This window comes from Metopolophium dirhodum, chromosome 6 (assembly GCF_019925205.1).
Source record: "Metopolophium dirhodum isolate CAU chromosome 6, ASM1992520v1, whole genome shotgun sequence".
In the NCBI taxonomy this organism is placed as follows: Eukaryota; Metazoa; Arthropoda; class Insecta; order Hemiptera; family Aphididae; genus Metopolophium; species Metopolophium dirhodum.
In genome coordinates, this window is record NC_083565.1 from 34,649,741 (window position 1) to 34,670,482 (window position 20,742).

The following is a 20,742-nucleotide window of genomic DNA, read 5'->3' on the forward strand; positions in this document are numbered from 1 at the left end:
CCCTAACCTAACCTACCTACCTAACCTAACCTAACTAACTAACCTAACCTAACCTAACCTAACCTACCTAACCTAACCTAACCTAACCTAACCTAACCTAACCTAACCTAACCTAACCTAACCTAACCTAACCTAACCTAACCTAACCTAACCTAACCTAACCTAACCTAACCTAACCTAACCTAACCTAACCTAACCTAACCTAACCTAACCTAACCTAACCTAACCTAACCTAACCTAACCTAACCTAACCTAACCTAACCTAACCTAACCTAACCTAACCTAACCTAACCTAACCTAACCTAACCTAACCTAACCTAACCTAACCTAACCTAACCTAACCTAACCTAACCTAACCTAACCTAACCTAACCTAACCTAACCTAACCTAACCTAACCTAACCTAACCTAACCTAACCTAACCTAACCTAACCTAACCTAACCTAACCTAACCTAACCTAACCTAACCTAACCTAACCTAACCTAACCTAACCTAACCTAACCTAACCTAACCTAACCTAACCTAACCTAACCTAACCTAACCTAACCTAACAGGCAATAGAGGGCCTCTAACCCTCAAGGTGTGGCCTTCGGCCCACAGATAGATATCTTAACTACGGTTGGTTAATTAGTGCTTGACGGCGCCTCTCTTCAGCTTCCTTCATTGATAGTACTTGGGTGGCGAAATTTCTGACCGCGGACCAGTTCTCCTTGGAGCGCAGCATCATTGGGATGATGGTTCGCGGGCTCACATCACATCCTAGGAATATGGCGAGATCGCGTCTTCGTGAAGCCCAGGCATCGCAGATGAATAGAGTGTGATTGGCGTCGTCACATGCGTCGCCACAGAACCAGCACTCAGGGGACTCTAACTTGCCAAATCGGTGCAAGTATTGAGCGAAACAGCCGTGACCAGTGAGGGCCTGGGTAAGATGAAAGTCTACGTTGCCGAATTTCCTCATCACCCAAGGCCTGATGTCGGGGATCAGCTGAAACGTCCACCTACCATTGGAGCAAGTGGCCCAGCGAGATTGCCAGTCAGAGAGCAACGTTTCTCGGATAGTGCTGGGTAGGACGCCAGACTGTCTTCCATTGAAGAGATCGCGGCGCTCGGCTGCGAGTAGGTCGATCGGAGGGGTATCAGCGAGGAGTAGGACCGCGTCTCTCGATACGGTGCAGTACGCTGAGACCACCCTCAGCGCAATCCTGCGTTGGCATTTGGCCAGTTCTTCGATACCAGTATTGGACATCCTTCCAGACCATACCGGGGCGCCGTACAATAAAATTGAGTGAACAACCCCTGCTAGGAGTCTTCGCTTTCTTGGAGTAGCAGCGCTTATGTTGGGAAGAATCCTTGACAAATTTGACGCCACCTTGCTTGCTTTGGCGGCCACGCTGGCCGCGTGCGTGGTGAAATTGAGTCGCTGGTCAATGTGGAGGCCCAAGTATTTGACGCTATTCACCGCTCTAATCTGAACACCGTCGATGGTAATTCGGAGGTCATTGTGCGTCCTTGTGTTGGTGATCACGATTGCCTCGGATTTCTGGATTGCCAAATCAAGACCCATCACTTTCATCCATCTGACGACAGTGTCAGCTCCTTCAGAGAGAAGTCGTTCCAATACACAGATGTCCTTGTCTTTGGCGATGAGAGCCACATCGTCCGCGTATGCTAGAAATTCGACCCCTGAGGGGAGAGGCTCACGCAATAGGCCATCGTACATGATGTTCCACAGGGTAGGGCCAAGGACGGAGCCCTGCGGAACACCACTGGTGACGGCTGTGACAGATTCTGTGCCATTTGCTGTCGAAGTTAGGTAGCGGTCATGGAAGTAGCTGTGCAGAATGCGTAAGATGGGAGTAGAAATGCCCTTGTCTTCGCAGGCGAACAGAATCTTCTCCCAGGAGGCTGAATTAAAGGCATTTCTAACGTCGAATGTCAGAATGCCAATCTTCTGACCCGCTGAGGTCTCCACACAGGATAAGAGTTTTTGGATAGCGGCTATGGTGGACCGGCCTTTCCGGAAACCAAATTGACAGTCCGCTAGGTCATCGCCTCGAGCCAGCTCCTCAGTTATGCGGTTTTCTACCATTTTCTCAAATAGCTTGCCTGCAGTGTCAAGAAGACACAACGGGCGATAGGACGAGGGTACGTCTAAAGGCTTGTCACCTTTCCTGAGAAGAACAAGTCTGGCCTTTTTCCACGCAGTAGGGAATCGGCCCTGCAGGAGGCACTCGTTTGCAATGTGAAGGAAAGGTGCGGGTTGTTTGTTGATGAGAATTTTGAGAATTTCGCTCGTCACTCCGTCTGGACCAGGGGCAGTACCGCTCTTTAGTTTTTTACACGCTGATTTCAGCTCCTCTAGGTCGATCTTCCGTGCAGGGGTCGACAATGATGGGCAAAAGGTGTTCAGGTGATTAATCTGATGTGACGGAAAGAGGTGCTGGATTATAGCTGGGAGCCTTCCTGGGAGATTAAGCCCGGGGATGGGAGTCCTTACATTCATTCTTCCCATTACAATCTTGTAGGGCTTTCCCCATGGGTCCCGTTCGACGTCGTCACATAGTTGTCTCCAGGCTTGATCTTTGGCGTTTCTGATTGCTTTAACGAGGGCCAGTTTCGCGGATTTTGCAGCAAGCTCTTCATCAGTGCAGGCGGCAGCACCAAGGCGTCGGCGCTTGCGCTGGAAAACACGACGCAGATGGTTTGCGGTCTTGCGCAACGCGCTTAGGCTCGGGGACCACCAGTGTACGCTCCTCCTTTTACCTTTATTGTCTGCCAAGGGTAGGCCACAAACGGCGTAGAGCGCCGAGTTCAGATTGATAGCCATTTCATCCACGTCAGTACTGTTGCTGAAGTGTAGTAGTTGACCGGTCGAGAGAAAGGACGCCAGAGCGGGTGCGTGGAGTCTCCGAGAGTATGTCGCGTTGACTGGCTTAATGGGCGCGGACAAGAGAGTGAACTGGATGTAGCTGTGATCGCTTAAGGTCACCGTGTCTAAGACAGACCAATTAGATATTCTGGAAGCCACACGGGGGGAGGCCAGAGTGATGTCGATCACCGAGGAGCCAGACGCCCTCTGGAAAGTGGGGGTCGTGCCAGTGTTGCATATAATGAGGCCTAGGGACTGGATGAGGTCCATCAGTGCATCACCTTTCTTGTTATTGGAGCAGCTGCCCCAGGCGGAATGGTGCGCGTTGAGGTCTCCACAAATAAGAGAGTCTCCGCTGTGACTTCTAATGCTGTGCTCGAGGTTGCTGAGAAACGCAGAGTATTGGGCGAGGTTGGGGTCAGACCTGGGGGACCAATAACAAGAATAGATGCGGAGGGTACCAGCCTGGATCCACGTGAACCCTGGTTCAGTAGGGCCGACTATGTCCACTGGGAGACCACGGAGGCATGCTATAGCCGCTTTACCGTGAGCGTCGTAGTACCATGCGTCGACCTTCGTTGGGCAGGGCTCGCTGACGATGAGGAGATCGACGTTGGACTCTGCAGCCTGCTGTAACGCCAGCGCTTGAGCTGCCTTGCAGCAGTTGAGATTGATCTGTAGGAAGGTACTCATGATAACTGGTCAGGACGCACCTCGCAGCCCCGAGCGTTTGTACCAGATGGGGTGATTGATTCACTCTTGCTGTTTGTGTCCGTGGCTGACGTAGATTCGTCAGCAGGGGAGGGACAGACTGCTACAAGATGCCCGGATTCTTTGCAGCGAAAGCAGCGACGTTTCTCTGCACCTGTGCATGCACTGGCTGAGTGCCCTTTCTCTTTGCACTTGTTGCATGCTAGGGCTCTGTCGTCCAACTGTCTGATTCTGCAGACTGCCCAACCAATTTTAATTTTCCTAGCCTCCGCGAGCTTGAGACCAGCCCTAATTGGGACCCTGACAACTGCCGATCTGATTCCACTTTTGCCCTGGCGGATATTGACAGAGTTCATGCCTTGCAGTTCAGGATCAAAACTTGCTAGAGCAGCCCGGAGTTCTGGGTCTTCAACCGAGTCTTCTATCCCGACTATGAGAAGCGCAACACTTGGAGCAGGGCGTCTGATGCCAATGTTTCCACCGAGTCTAGTCCGCAGGGCCGTAGCGAGGTTGTCCGCTTGATCCTTTCCAGGGATCTCCAGGATGACGTTACCCGACTTGGCCCTTCTTGTCGTGATGTCAGACGACGAAATATTTTCTTCGACAACCACTGCCTTGACCGAGCGGATCATGTCCGCATATGATGTTGAGCCGGTGGGTTTCTCAATTATGACGGCTTGATTTTTAGGAACTCTGATGCGTTTCCGAGCGTTTGGAAGGTTGGAAACTTCAGGCTTCGGTCTCCTAGTTTTCCGAGATACCAAGGTAAAGCCGTCCTCCGGATCTGTCGGCGAGAATTCCGTGTCTTGGGTGCATTGCGACGCAGTTGCAACGTAGCCCAGTGCGTCGGTGCATTCGGTGTCGACGACTTTAGGTGGCCCAAGCCGGTTAGTGCCACTCTGGCTCTTATCATTTTTATTTACTGGCTTCTTTTTATTCGAGGTAGTGATGCTCTGCTTTTCAGTTACCCGAGCATTACCCGAGCCTTTTCTCGCGGCTGATCGGCTGCTGGCAATCTCCTGCCGGCTTTGGAGTTTGTCGATTTGCTCTTGCTGCTCGGTTACTCTGGCATCAGTCCTGGCTATTATCACCTTGACTTCGGCGATGGCACTGAGTATAGCCGAGCTTTGGACATCAGTGCTGCCCGAAGTTTGAGAACCTACGTCCTTTGATATCCTCTCAGTTTGTGCAGCCGTGTCCATCTTGCCGGCTTTGGGCGTCTGCTCGCTCTTTGGGACGCGCTGGGTCAGGGTGTTGAAGGCCTTAATAACGTTTTCGCGACTACCCTTGAGGCCCGCGATAACATTCAGCAAATCGTCAATTGCAGTTTTGACGTCCGGGCTCCTCGTCTTGATCGACCACGCCTCCAGAGCCGACGCCTTCTGGACTAACAGCTTGTAGCCACCATCCTGTGTGGCGATACACTTACGGAGATGGATTACCGCGCTTTGAAGCGTGTCTCCATCTGAACCAGCTACGCCGCTGTCTCTTCTAGCTGCGGGTGGAGTTGCAGTCTCCGACTCGGATTTTCGTCCAGAGGTAGAGTCCTGCCTCGCAGCGCTACCAACGGACACAGTGCCAGCACCAGCTGGGGAAGCCTGCCTCAGATCTTCCACATTTCTTCCCAAATCTGCGTTTTGCATTACTTTTGCGGTTTGGCTCCCGCTCATCATTTGGCCAGTTGATGAACCTGGGTTCTTTATGTTCAAATCCATATAGTTCCCACGAGTGGGCATGAAGGTTGCGTCGCCCCGTAGCAGAGCAGCGTACCACGGGGAAGGCTAGATACTGTGGGGGGCGCCAGGTGCCCCACAGGGTCCTCGTGGACACGTTCCTACTTCCGTGCCAAGAGACCCCCATGACGAGTTGGGGGTTGAAGGGTTTTCTGTCAGGGTTGTCCTTCCCTTAGGGCATTTGCTGCGAGCGAGCAGGCTGCCTCCGACCTTGCCACCCCATCCAGCTAAGGACAGGGTGACTCAGAGTTTTTAAGTAGTGGACTCCTTACACTAGGGCTTTGCTAAGTGCTAGCAGGCTACCTCCGACCTGCCACCCACAGCCATCCAAGGCCAGGGGGGGCTCTTTTGCTCCGGCCCCAACCAGTTAAGGTCAGGGCCGGGTATGGAACCGCTTAGTAGGACCTAACTAAAGGCCCGCAAGCTCCCCCACCACGACAAGGTGGGTCCCGTCGGGGGAGAACCTAACCTAACCTAACCTAACCTAACCTAACCTAACCTAACCTAACCTAACCTAACCTAACCTAACCTAACCTAACCTTTTTTTTTTTTTTTTTTTTTTTTTTTTTACAGGTTGAACCGAACACTGAGGGTGGTACTGACGCGAGTCATTTCACCCCACGGTGCCCATCGTTTATTTAATAAAATACTTAATCTTAATACAATTTACATAATTATTATTTACAGGCAATAGAGGGCCTCTAACCCTCAAGGTGTGGCCTTCGGCCCACAGATAGATATCTTAACTACGGTTGGTTAATTAGTGCTTGACGGCGCCTCTCTTCAGCTTCCTTCATTGATAGTACTTGGGTGGCGAAATTTCTGACCGCGGACCAGTTCTCCTTGGAGCGCAGCATCATTGGGATGATGGTTCGCGGGCTCACATCACATCCTAGGAATATGGCGAGATCGCGTCTTCGTGAAGCCCAGGCATCGCAGATGAATAGAGTGTGATTGGCGTCGTCACATGCGTCGCCACAGAACCAGCACTCAGGGGACTCTAACTTGCCAAATCGGTGCAAGTATTGAGCGAAACAGCCGTGACCAGTGAGGGCCTGGGTAAGATGAAAGTCTACGTTGCCGAATTTCCTCATCACCCAAGGCCTGATGTCGGGGATCAGCTGAAACGTCCACCTACCATTGGAGCAAGTGGCCCAGCGAGATTGCCAGTCAGAGAGCAACGTTTCTCGGATAGTGCTGGGTAGGACGCCAGACTGTCTTCCATTGAAGAGATCGCGGCGCTCGGCTGCGAGTAGGTCGATCGGAGGGGTATCAGCGAGGAGTAGGACCGCGTCTCTCGATACGGTGCAGTACGCTGAGACCACCCTCAGCGCAATCCTGCGTTGGCATTTGGCCAGTTCTTCGATACCAGTATTGGACATCCTTCCAGACCATACCGGGGCGCCGTACAATAAAATTGAGTGAACAACCCCTGCTAGGAGTCTTCGCTTTCTTGGAGTAGCAGCGCTTATGTTGGGAAGAATCCTTGACAAATTTGACGCCACCTTGCTTGCTTTGGCGGCCACGCTGGCCGCGTGCGTGGTGAAATTGAGTCGCTGGTCAATGTGGAGGCCCAAGTATTTGACGCTATTCACCGCTCTAATCTGAACACAGTCGATGGTAATTCGGAGGTCATTGTGCGTCCTTGTGTTGGTGATCACGATTGCCTCGGATTTCTGGATTGCCAAATCAAGACCCATCACTTTCATCCATCTGACGACAGTGTCAGCTCCTTCAGAGAGAAGTCGTTCCAATACACAGATGTCCTTGCCTTTGGCGATGAGAGCCACATCGTCCGCGTATGCTAGAAATTCGACCCCTGAGGGGAGAGGCTCACGCAATAGGCCATCGTACATGATGTTCCACAGGGTAGGGCCAAGGACGGAGCCCTGCGGAACACCACTGGTGACGGCTGTGACAGATTCTGTGCCATTTGCTGTCGAAGTTAGGTAGCGGTCATGGAAGTAGCTGTGCAGAATGCGTAAGATGGGAGTAGAAATGCCCTTGTCTTCGCAGGCGAACAGAATCTTCTCCCAGGAGGCTGAATTAAAGGCATTTCTAACGTCGAATGTCAGAATGCCAATCTTCTGACCCGCTGAGGTCTCCACACAGGATAAGAGTTTTTGGATAGCGGCTATGGTGGACCGGCCTTTCCGGAAACCAAATTGACAGTCCGCTAGGTCATCGCCTCGAGCCAGCTCCTCAGTTATGCGGTTTTCTACAATTTTCTCAAATAGCTTGCCTGCAGTGTCAAGAAGACACAACGGGCGATAGGACGAGGGTACGTCTAAAGGCTTGTCACCTTTCCTGAGAAGAACAAGTCTGGCCTTTTTCCACGCAGTAGGGAATCGGCCCTGCAGGAGGCACTCGTTTGCAATGTGAAGGAAAGGTGCGGGTTGTTTGTTGATGAGAATTTTGAGAATTTCGCTCGTCACTCCGTCTGGACCAGGGGCAGTACCGCTCTTTAGTTTTTTACACGCTGATTTCAGCTCCTCTAGGTCGATCTTCCGTGCAGGGGTCGACAATGATGGGCAAAAGGTGTTCAGGTGATTAATCTGATGTGACGGAAAGAGGTGCTGGATTATAGCTGGGAGCCTTCCTGGGAGATTAAGCCCGGGGATGGGAGTCCTTACATTCATTCTTCCCATTACAATCTTGTAGGGCTTTCCCCATGGGTCCCGTTCGACGTCGTCACATAGTTGTCTCCAGGCTTGATCTTTGGCGTTTCTGATTGCTTTAACGAGGGCCAGTTTCGCGGATTTTGCAGCAAGCTCTTCATCAGTGCAGGCGGCAGCACCAAGGCGTCGGCGCTTGCGCTGGAAAACACGACGCAGATGGTTTGCGGTCTTGCGCAACGCGCTTAGGCTCGGGGACCACCAGTGTACGCTCCTCCTTTTACCTTTATTGTCTGCCAAGGGTAGGCCACAAACGGCGTAGAGCGCCGAGTTCAGATTGATAGCCATTTCATCCACGTCAGTACTGTTGCTGAAGTGTAGTAGTTGACCGGTCGAGAGAAAGGACGCCAGAGCGGGTGCGTGGAGTCTCCGAGAGTATGTCGCGTTGACTGGCTTAATGGGCGCGGACAAGAGAGTGAACTGGATGTAGCTGTGATCGCTTAAGGTCACCGTGTCTAAGACAGACCAATTAGATATTCTGGAAGCCACACGGGGGGAGGCCAGAGTGATGTCGATCACCGAGGAGCCAGACGCCCTCTGGAAAGTGGGGGTCGTGCCAGTGTTGCATATAATGAGGCCTAGGGACTGGATGAGGTCCATCAGTGCATCACCTTTCTTGTTATTGGAGCAGCTGCCCCAGGCGGAATGGTGCGCGTTGAGGTCTCCACAAATAAGAGAGTCTCCGCTGTGACTTCTAATGCTGTGCTCGAGGTTGCTGAGAAACGCAGAGTATTGGGCGAGGTTGGGGTCAGACCTGGGGGACCAATAACAAGAATAGATGCGGAGGGTACCAGCCTGGATCCACGTGAACCCTGGTTCAGTAGGGCCGACTATGTCCACTGGGAGACCACGGAGGCATGCTATAGCCGCTTTACCGTGAGCGTCGTAGTACCATGCGTCGACCTTCGTTGGGCAGGGCTCGCTGACGATGAGGAGATCGACGTTGGACTCTGCAGCCTGCTGTAACGCCAGCGCTTGAGCTGCCTTGCAGCAGTTGAGATTGATCTGTAGGAAGGTACTCATGATAACTGGTCAGGACGCACCTCGCAGCCCCGAGCGTTTGTACCAGATGGGGTGATTGATTCACTCTTGCTGTTTGTGTCCGTGGCTGACGTAGATTCGTCAGCAGGGGAGGGACAGACTGCTACAAGATGCCCGGATTCTTTGCAGCGAAAGCAGCGACGTTTCTCTGCACCTGTGCATGCACTGGCTGAGTGCCCTTTCTCTTTGCACTTGTTGCATGCTAGGGCTCTGTCGTCCAACTGTCTGATTCTGCAGACTGCCCAACCAATTTTAATTTTCCTAGCCTCCGCGAGCTTGAGACCAGCCCTAATTGGGACCCTGACAACTGCCGATCTGATTCCACTTTTGCCCTGGCGGATATTGACAGAGTTCATGCCTTGCAGTTCAGGATCAAAACTTGCTAGAGCAGCCCGGAGTTCTGGGTCTTCAACCGAGTCTTCTATCCCGACTATGAGAAGCGCAACACTTGGAGCAGGGCGTCTGATGCCAATGTTTCCACCGAGTCTAGTCCGCAGGGCCGTAGCGAGGTTGTCCGCTTGATCCTTTCCAGGGATCTCCAGGATGACGTTACCCGACTTGGCCCTTCTTGTCGTGATGTCAGACGACGAAATATTTTCTTCGACAACCACTGCCTTGACCGAGCGGATCATGTCCGCATATGATGTTGAGCCGGTGGGTTTCTCAATTATGACGGCTTGATTTTTAGGAACTCTGATGCGTTTCCGAGCGTTTGGAAGGTCGGAAACTTCAGGCTTCGGTCTCCTAGTTTTCCGAGATACCAAGGTAAAGCCGTCCTCCGGATCTGTCGGCGGGAATTCCGTGTCTTGGGTGCATTGCGACGCAGTTGCAACGTAGCCCAGTGCGTCGGTGCATTCGGTGTCGACGACTTTAGGTGGCCCAAGCCGGTTAGTGCCACTCTGGCTCTTATCATTTTTATTTACTGGCTTCTTTTTATTCGAGGTAGTGATGCTCTGCTTTTCAGTTACCCGAGCATTACCCGAGCCTTTTCTCGCGGCTGATCGGCTGCTGGCAATCTCCTGCCGGCTTTGGAGTTTGTCGATTTGCTCTTGCTGCTCGGTTACTCTGGCATCAGTCCTGGCTATTATCACCTTGACTTCGGCGATGGCACTGAGTATAGCCGAGCTTTGGACATCAGTGCTGCCCGAAGTTTGAGAACCTACGTCCTTTGATATCCTCTCAGTTTGTGCAGCCGTGTCCATCTTGCCGGCTTTGGGCGTCTGCTCGCTCTTTGGGACGCGCTGGGTCAGGGTGTTGAAGGCCTTAATAACGTTTTCGCGACTACCCTTGAGGCCCGCGATAACATTCAGCAAATCGTCAATTGCAGTTTTGACGTCCGGGCTCCTCGTCTTGATCGACCACGCCTCCAGAGCCGACGCCTTCTGGACTAACAGCTTGTAGCCACCATCCTGTGTGGCGATACACTTACGGAGATGGATTACCGCGCTTTGAAGCGTGTCTCCATCTGAACCAGCTACGCCGCTGTCTCTTCTAGCTGCGGGTGGAGTTGCAGTCTCCGACTCGGATTTTCGTCCAGAGGTAGAGTCCTGCCTCGCAGCGCTACCAACGGACACAGTGCCAGCACCAGCTGGGGAAGCCTGCCTCAGATCTTCCACATTTCTTCCCAAATCTGCGTTTTGCATTACTTTTGCGGCTTGGCTCCCGCTCATCATTTGGCCAGTTGATGAACCTGGGTTCTTTATGTTCAAATCCATATAGTTCCCACGAGTGGGCATGAAGGTTGCGTCGCCCCGTAGCAGAGCAGCGTACCACGGGGAAGGCTAGATACTGTGGGGGGCGCCAGGTGCCCCACAGGGTCCTCGTGGACACGTTCCTACTTCCGTGCCAAGAGACCCCCATGACGAGTTGGGGGTTGAAGGGTTTTCTGTCAGGGTTGTCCTTCCCTTAGGGCATTTGCTGCGAGCGAGCAGGCTGCCTCCGACCTTGCCACCCCATCCAGCTAAGGACAGGGTGACTCAGAGTTTTTAAGTAGTGGACTCCTTACACTAGGGCTTTGCTAAGTGCTAGCAGGCTACCTCCGACCTGCCACCCACAGCCATCCAAGGCCAGGGGGGGCTCTTTTGCTCCGGCCCCAACCAGTTAAGGTCAGGGCCGGGTATGGAACCGCTTAGTAGGACCTAACTAAAGGCCCGCAAGCTCCCCCACCACGACAAGGTGGGTCCCGTCGGGGGAGAACCTAACCTAACCTAACCTAACCTAACCTAACCTAACCTAACCTTTTTTTTTTTTTTTTTTTTTCCATGTTTGAACCGACGGCGCCGCGGGAATTGCTTTCGCATTACTTCCGCGACGCCGCCATCGTTTATTTGAAAATCAAATATTTACATACATACATGGGGGGGTTGGCGGGACATTCCCCCGACTAACCGCCCCCTTAATACATTACATTTCATATTATAAATACAAGTCATTATCCGGTGCTTCATGTTGGCGGGCCGACCGGAGTCCGCCGCCCTTGCGATCTCGTTCTTGTCCGTGTTGGCAGGCCGACCGGAGTCCGCCGCCCTTGGTAACCCGTACTTGTCCATATTGGCAGGCCGACCGGAGTCCGCCGCCCTTGCGATCTCGTGCTATCCGTAACCAGTCCAGTGTGTGTGCGCCGTGTTGCGGCCTACTTGCCGAAGTGGTTGAGCCGCGATGCCGTGATCGTCGTCCCTCCCATGGTGTCACAGGTGGGGGGATGAAGAACGTGGTCGGTGACACCTCCGACGTTTCGATTAAGAAATGTGGGGTGATCGTTGACCGTTCTTCATCGAGTTTCCCGAGAGCGGGTTGAGCTGGCCCCCTAGTCGAGTGCTCTCAACCTGTTAAGTCGAGCCAGGTCGTCGGCTTGATCTTCTCTCTCATCCTGTTCCTTGGTGGCCATGATGGATTCGATCATTGTGATGAGTTCTTGTCTGTTGGTTTTGGCTTGCTCCATCAGTCGGAGCCTTGTGGCTGGATCGTCTGGCATTGCGTCCGTCGATGGTCCACAGAGGATCTCTTCGACGTCCGCCGCGGTCGGAGGTCGTCTGATAATTTCGGACAAGCGTGTTCGATCGTCTTCCCACCTAGGGCAGACGAACAGAGTGTGTTCGGCAGTGTCGTCGGGGTCCATGCAGTAGACGCAGTAGCTGTCCTCTGAACGTTTGAACCTGTACAGGCTGCTCTTGAAGCATCCGTGGCCGGAAAGCGCCTGAGTCAGCCGGTACGTGAGATTCAGCGGAGGCTTGGCTAGCCAACGGCTGACGTTAGGGATGAGCCTGCGCGTCCACCTTGCGTTGTTCGACCGGTCCCACCGAGCTTGCCAGTCTGCGATGCTGATTGCTCTTTCCTGATTCTTCAGCGTGTTGGTGGGCGTTTCGTCCGCCTGATCGTCCAGTCGTGTTCTGATCCTGGCCCTCTCGGTTGCTAGCAGATCTGCTGGTAGCATTGAAGCGAGGATGGACGAGGTTTCTGCAGAGACGGTGCAGTAAGCACGTATAGTGCGGAGTGCAACTGTCCTCTGGGCCCTTGCCATTGCCAGTCGATTTTTGGCGGTTTTCGTCCCTCGGGCGGCCCAGACGGGGGAGGCGTATAGCATCTTGCTATTTGCCACTGACCCGAGTAACGCTCTCTTACTTTGGGACGGACCGCCGATGTTGGGCATGAGTCTGCCTATGGCCAGCGCCGATTGGGAAGCCTTGAGGGAAGCCTGTTGCACGTGTTTTGTGAAGGACAGCCGCGTGTCGAGCTCCACGCCGAGATCCCGCATGGACGGTTTGATCGGGATCGCGTGACCTTCTACGAACAGCTCAGGCTCGTCGTAGACGTTTTTCCTCGTTAGGACAACGGCCTCAGTTTTCGCAGGGGCTAGCTTGAGTCCGTTGCTTGTCATCCAGTCAGAAACCTTTTCCAGCACTGGATTCAGCAAGGTTGCTGCTGCTTCTCCTTTACGGGCGATGCCTAGGACACACAAGTCGTCGGCGAAAGCCACTAGCTGGACGCCCGACGGCATCTCCGTCTCCAGGAGTCTGTCGTAGAACGCGTTCCATAGGGCTGGTCCGAGGACCGAGCCCTGCGGGACGCCGCACGTGACGTTCCTGCTGAGCAGCGACTGGCTGACCAGGAGTTTTCTATCGTCCAAGTACGATCGTATGATGTTGATCAGATATGATGGGGTCTGACTTGCTCGTAAGGCGGCGTCGATTCTCCTCCAAGGCGCGGTGTTAAACGCATTTTTCACATCTAGCGAGACGGCCACGCATATGTCCCGATGCTGTACAGCGCCGGTGGCCGCGCCGTGGGCGGCTTGGAGCACTCGCTCGATTGCGTCAACGGTCGACCTACCGTTGCGGAAGCCGTACTGGTTTTCCGATCGCTGACCCGAGTCATCGAGATGTTGGTTGAGTCTGCCGAGCACCAAGCGCTCTAGCAGCTTGCCTGCCGAGTCGAGCATACATAGCGGCCTGAAACTCGATGGTTCGTCTATTGGCTTGCCGGATCCTTTGTGGAGGAGCACCAGTCTGGCCGTCTTCCAACGTGCAGGAAACTCCCTGCGAGCCAGGCACGCGTTGAACGTTTTTTGTAGAACCCGAGGACGGAGTCGCGCTACGTGAAGTAGGACCTCATTGGGTATGCCATCGGGCCCAGTAGCCTTACCCGCTGGTAGTCTTCTACAGGCCGTGAGGATTTCGACCATGGTGAAATCATGGCCTTGTTGTTGGTCGTCGGTTAGGAGGGGCTCGTGGGCCCAGACTGTTGGCGGGGGATCCGGAAACAGGTGATCGGCTATGGCCGCTTCCCTGCCGCGTGCTTCGACCCCTGGACGGCTTCGCCCTATCTTCTTGGTGACCACCTTGTAGGGAAGTCCCCAGGGGTCGTCGTCTACGGCTCTACAAAGCTCTGCCCAGCTTTTGGACTGGGCGTCCCGGATGGCGTTGCGGAGCTCCTTCCGTTTCGTGGTGTACGCCTCGCGGTGAGCGTCTACTGTGCCTTGGGGGTCGCGCCTGCGCGAGGACCGAAGATGTGCTCTGCGCAGTTTGATGGTCGTGTTGCGGAGGGTGGTCAAGTCGGTCGACCACCAGTGAACTTCTTTTCTGCCCGTTCTGTGCGGCGTTCTTGGGGGCATGCAGGAGTCGCAGGCACCCTCTAGGTACTCGATGAGTGAGTTGGCTGCTTCTGTTGCAGTGGTTTCGCCGCGTACGATGGGTTCTGCAGTACTGGCGAGGTATGCGGCCAAGGCGTCGGGGTTTAGTTGGCGGTAGGACCAGCCTCTGGAGACGGGGCCACCGATATCTTCGCCTTCAATTGCTCTGTCTAGGGTGAACGCGACGTAGCGGTGGTCGCTGGCGGAATACACGTCTTCGAGCACCCTCCAATCGCGAATGGCCCCCGGTGCGGTGAGGCGGTGGAAAGTGACGTCGATGACTGACTCGGCGTTTGCCCTACAGTACGTGGGTGTGGTCCCTGCGTTGGCCACGAGGAGATCCAGACTGGCTGCCAGATCTGACAATCGGTCACCTCTTTCGTCGTTCCGAGCTGACCCCCACTCTTGGGACCAGGAGTTGAAGTCGCCTCCTATCACTATGGGGAGCTGTGGGTCGGCTGAGCGGATGGAGTGTTGGATGTCCAGGAGGAAGGATTGAAAGTTTGCTTCGGTGTCATTGCGGGAGGTGTAACAGCTGTACATCCTAAGCCCGCGTGTCTGGATCCAGGCGAACCCGCGCCCCGACCCGGAAGACTCGGGTGCAAAGTCTGCCGTCGCTGTTAGTGCAACCGCGCATGAGCGATCGTCGCTGACCGCCCACCTGTCGTCTCGAGCCGGGCTCCAGTTTTGCTCGGAGACGAGGAGGACTTGGGCGCCAGTTGCGGCGGCGGTCTGTTGTAGCAAGCTTTGCGCTGTTAAGCTCCGGTGGAGATTTATTTGGAGGAACGAGATCATCTTCGGTTGGAGGAGGCGTTCATCTCAGAGATGGCTTTCCGTCGTGCAGCGCAAGCCCCGGAGCCGGGCTTGTGGGGTACGCGCGGGACCTTGAGGCGGTCGCAAGCGACGCAGTGGTCGGCCTCTTCGCAGGTGGCCTGGGTGTGCCCGGTGAGGCCGCATCTCCTACACGCGTGGGAGAGGTCAGGCCCAGTGCACTGCCGCGTGCCGTGGCCGTAGCCGTGGCACCGGTAGCATTTCGCAGGCTCCGGCCTGCGCGGACGGACCCGGCACTGCGTCCAGCCAACGCGGATGGACGTCAGGCTGCGGCTGATGGCGATGGGCACTGTTGCGGTGGCCATTTGTCGGCTGTCCCGAGTGGCCCACAGACCGGTTATCTTAATCTCCTCGCCGGAGGGAAGATCGTCGCCGAGTATGGCCTTCTGGATGGCTGCAAGGACCTCTTCTTTTGTTGCCACTTCGTCGAGGTCCGTGATCTCGACTTCGGCTGTGTGGCGTAGTCTGGTGACCACGGATCCGGACATGTTTTCCGCCAGCTTGTCACGGATGATAGCAGTAGCTGCGGTGGCCTTGGCCCCCTTGGTCAGTTCAACCAGCAGATCCCCGTTTCGGGTCTTCCTCATCGACGTCACGTGGGTTCCCATGCCCTCAAAGTCGATGTCCGTTAGTCTCACCGCGCGAAGAGTGTCCGCGTAAGTCCGGCCTTCAGGGACCTTGACCAGGACGGCCGCAGATCTCTGCACCGTTTTCCTGGCCGTTTGGGTCCTGGGGGGAATTTTCGTTTTTGCGGTCCTGTCCACTACAGTGAACGGTTCTTCGACTTGTTCCGGGTAGATTGTTTTTGCCTCTCCTGAGGTCGTCGGCTTCTCGGCCGGGGTGGCGTGAGTCGGGGTCCTTTCGTCGTTTTTGTTTTTGATTTTGGCGTTCTTGTTTCGTTGTCTTTGTTTGGCCGATTTCGTCATCTGCTTTTTTCCGGGGACATGTGGAGTTGGGGGCGGTTGCGGAGTTGGTAGTGCGATTTCAGTGTTGGTCTCGGCATCCACTTTTTTTCGGTTGCCGTTTTGTGATGCGGCGTGCCGTTCTTTAGACAGCTGGAGCAGTGCCCTGCATACCAGGTCAAGGGCTTTGGCAACTTTGTTCAGGCATGGCCCGATTTCATCTTCGTGATGGTATTCTTCGGCGAGTCCTTCAACCAGTTCACACGCGTACTTTGTGGCGTCAGCAGCGGCGCCGAGGAGACTTTCTGGGTCGATGTTGGTCGGAACGTTGGGGGTGTTGACCGGCTTCTTCTTTGATTTGCTCGCTTGAGTTGGTGAGCTTGACCCCTTCCTTTTGTGTTGAGGGTTGTTGGTCGGGTCTTGATCCATGTCCCAGCTGTCTGGGATGCTTTTCGCCATGGCTACCTAGCCTAAAGCGGGGTCGCGAAGGCCTGGGAAGGAAAAAAAAAAAAAAAAAAAAAAAAAAAAAATTTTGGGGGGGGTTTTTTGGTTTTTTTCCCTTGGGGGGACCTCGTCCGGGAGGTGCCTCGGGGCTTTGTGCCCGAGTCCTGGGGTCGTGGCTTCGGTTCCGCCGGAGATAACGGTGTTTCCGTGAAACGGGGTGAGGGGAAATTCCACGTGGAGGTAGAGGGCGATGCCTCCTACCCGTGTGCGTTTTCCGCTGCTCGATCGGAGCGCTGGTTGTCGCGTACCGTTGATTTGAAAATCCGATTTTTTCAGACCGACGCGATCGCGGTGGCAACTGTCGGCAGTCGCCACGGGTATCAATGCGCGCGCGACCGACGCGATCGCGGTGTCAAAAACCGGGCGGCCGTGTTATCTTAGGTAGTGTTTTTTTAATTTCACTTACCCTTGTCGGAAAATTTTTCTGTTGGACTTACAGGCCCGCTGAGTACACCAATCGATCCGTGATGTTGTCGCGGATTTTTCGATGTGTCGAACGGGGCTGTTGGATGTCTGGTTAGCCGGGGATCGGCAGTTATTTGGTGGCCGTGCGAGCGGGTAGCCGGCCGCGGCTCACTTAACTCGCCGTTACGCACTGGCTTTTGCACCTACGTTCACGCGCGAAGGCTTTTTCGCTTAGTGCGGTGCAGCTGAAGCGATAGACACTGCGAACGAACAGTTCAGACGCACTTTGCGAACGAACTTTATTTTAGGCGGCGGCGGCGGATTCGGCGCACTCTTTTTCCGATTTCTCGGTCGCACTTTGGCCGAATTCGACGCGCGATGTCTTGGAGTGACGGCGGAGTCGAGACGGAGCGATAGACACTGGATTCACTCAGATCGGTTGAGTTTTTTCGTCGAAAACAAAAAACTGCTCGGGAGCGGTACGCGGGTGCGTGTTATCGGTATGGCGGTCGGAGCCGGACTAACCTAACCTAACCTAACCTAACCTAACCTAACCTAACCTGACGGTGACGAATCGTGCTGCGGGCGTCCTACTAATGCCCCGGCGCAAACCTCCGCTGGTTAGGTCAGGGCAGTTTCGGATGATGATACTGGGGCGCTGAGTTTACTAACCCCTGGGTCCCCGTCTAACCTTCCCGGTCGTCTGTGCTTCGAGCCTTCGGCCTGTGTTGTTGTCGGTGGTTGGAGGGCGATGTTGGCCCTCCCTGGTCGCTGGTGTTGACCCGCCGGTGTTCGGTTTTATACAGTTTTCCTTCTGTTTCCTCCGTGTCTGGTATGCTGCGTGCTGCTCGGTGCGTCGACTGACCGGTCGGCGGTTTCTTGAGGCGTTCTGACTAGCGCCCTTTCTCATCAATCGCGATCGCCCGGACGGTGACGAATCGTGCTGCGGGCGTCCTACTAATGCCCCGGCGCAAACCTCCGCTGGTTAGGTCAGGGCAGTTTCGGATGATGATACTGGGGCGCTGAGTTTACTAGCCCCTGGGTCCCCGTCTAACCTTCCCGGTTGTCTTCGCATCGAGCCTTCGGTCTGTTGTCGGTGGTTGGAGGGCGATGTTGGCCCTCTCTGGTCGCTGGTGTTGACCCGCCGGTGTTCGGTTTTATACAGTTTGCCTTCTGTGCCTCCCCCGTTGGCCGGAACCGGAATTCCGTTTCCAGTCGGCACCACGTGGAGGTGGGGGTAGGACTCTGCCGACCAACCTAACCTAACCTTTTTTTTTTTTTTTTTTTTTTTTCCTGTTTGCACCGACGGCGTCGCGGGGACAGCTTTCGCATTACTTCCGCGACGCCGCCATCGTTTATTGATAATCAACATTTTATACATACGTGAGGGGGGTAGACGGGACAATACCCCGACTTACCCCCCTCTTTATACATGACAACAAATTTATGTTTACAATTATTACAGGTTGTGTGTGGGTGTCTGTTATTTTCCTGAGCCGACCCGAGTCCGCCGCTCTGGATACTCGTGCTGGTTCGTTCGTCCTTTTGACGGGCCGACCGGAGTCCGCCGCCCTTGCTGTCTCGTGCTGATCTCCTCTTGTCGGACCGACCGGAGTCCGCCGCCCTTGCAGTCTCAACCTAACCTAACCTAACCTAACCTAACCTAACCTCACCACCTCAGTCCAAGAGTGTGGTGCGGCTGTTGATGAACTGGCTTCCCCCCCGGTTGTTTGCTGGGCTGGCGCACCACCGATGTCCCACCAGCAAGGAGACTGGGTCCCAGCATCTGCGGAAGCGGTCTTCGGTGAAGTGGTATCGCGTCCGGCTTTCTCCGCCGCAACTGATTCCCAAGCCTGATTGAACGCTCTATTGACTTTATCGCGGCTCTCTTTGAGGCCTGCAATCACATCTAAGAGCCCAGCGATCGCCTCCTTAGCGGTCTCACTGCGCAGCTTGTCGATTGCCGGAGTTAAAGCATCAGCTTTCTGCCACAGCATCTTGAACCCGCCATCATGGGTGTGTAGCACCGAGCGGAGTACTTTCATCGCCGTGTATGGATCAACACCGTGGTTAGATTGACTCCCTGAAGTCGCCACGGCGACCGCTCCGTTGGGGTTGCTCATGGCAAGGGGGAGGTCCGGCGACCCTTGCCCCCTTTGCTGCTACCACTTCCCCTGCGTCACCTATCCAGAGAGCAGATGTAGGTGCACCCAATCCGGAGGTATCGGTGCCTGCACTAGCTTGCTCACTGTCCCTATCCTTATTCACTGTCCCTATCCTTTTTTACTGTCCCTATCCCGACCAAAAAAGTGGAAGGGGGGGTTTGAGGATTTCGTTCCTGGTGGGGGGAATCCACGCAGTACCCCTAAAAAACTACTTTGTACTATGCCCCGATCTTCTGCGGGTATTAGAACCTGTGTTACAGCTTTCCTCCGTGGTGGAGGAATTTTGAATTTCCCGCCGGGTGACAAGTTGCGCCGTCGCTTGTTCACAGACAGTTCGTCACACGGCACTAGATGTTCCCCGTCGCCTTATCACGCGGGGGCAGTTCTTCCCTACGCGGAAACAGCTGTTAATCAGCTGTTTCTTGGATTAACCGTTTTCGCGCAGGTGGTTTTGGGCGGCCGTGTACTGCTATAGGGATGAGGTAAAACTAACGATCACTCACCCGATATTTGTCGGACCTCGTCGGACAGGGTGTCCCCGAATCTGTCTCCTCTTGACGCACCTTTTGGGCCACTACGCGCGAACGTGCCACAGGTATTTCAGCCGCAAAGGTCACGGCGGCGCTGGATCTTGACTCCCTTGATTTCACGGCGCCTAGGGGTCCGAGGGGGGTGCGCGATGCACCGAACCCTTCGGGAGGGTGCGGTGTGTTTTAATCAGGCCGACTCAACACCGACACCGGCCCGAACGCGCACTTTTTATCGACTTACGGAATTGTGCGTAGCACAGTAGCCAGCAACGCCCTAGAGCGGGAGAAACTGGGTTTCTCGCTGGGATCGCAACCGATTTCGACGCGGTTTGGATGGGTCGACGCAGAATGGTGTGACGCTTCAAACAGCACCTAGCGCGTAAAAAACGGACAACTATTTCGGTCAGAAAACAAAGTTTCCGCGGGAGCGACACAGAGACACGTCCGATCACCACGACAGCCACCGCTGAACTAACCTAACCTAACCTAACCTAACCTAACGTGTTGGGTCTGGGCTGGCTCTGGTTTGCAGTTTCCTTCTGGATCCGTTTGCTGCTGCTAGCAGGTGGACCAGACCTGCCGACCCAAACAGAACGTCAGGGCCGGCGCTCGGGTGGAACCTCTTAGCACGGGCTGTAGGCCTGTGAGCCCCCCCACCACGGCAAGGTGGGTTCCGTTGGGGGGGAACCTAACCTAACCTAACCTAACCTAACCTAACCTAACCTTTTTTTTTTTTTTTTTCAGTTAAATCGAGGACCAGAGGAGGAACCGCGTGAGCATTACTTCCCCTCCGGACCCCATCGTTTATTGATCACAATCACAATTACAAGCTTAAATCAGTAGCGGTGAGCCAATCTCTCACTCGCTGCCTGTCACAAACAACAATACATAAGTGGTGTGGTTTACAAATGGGGAGACTCTACTCTCCCAAAGTTGCCTTCGGCTACAAAAAATTTAACTTAACTAATTTTACAAACAACGGGTTATACGTCCGGTCCATCAGCTCGCTCTGCGGCTTGGCGGGCTCTCTCCTCGTCCTCCTTCGCTGACATGATTTCCTCGACCATCCGGTAAAACAGGCGGAACGTTTCCTCCGCGTTCGTCAGGATCGCCAGCTTCTCTGCTTGGTCTGCCGGGAGCTGGTCGAAGGGGGGGCCGCACACGATGTCGCCGATGTCGGCCACGGTAGGACTGTGCCCCAGCTGAGTGGCCAGAGGGACCCGGAACGCGCTCCAGTAGGGGCAC

The 20,742-nt window shown here is 54.6% G+C and overlaps 1 protein-coding gene across 1 annotated transcript in view; it reads right to left on the reverse strand.

The window, feature by feature from the left end:
* Window positions 1–3,565, reverse strand: part of LOC132947752 (uncharacterized) — a 22,958-nt gene extending 19,393 nt beyond the window's left edge. Inside the window, 1 exon segment of the mRNA XM_061017997.1 lies at window positions 2,501–3,565. Coding sequence (XP_060873980.1) covers window positions 2,501–3,565 — 1,065 coding nt within the window.
* Window positions 3,566–20,742: the final 17,177 nt, after the last annotated feature.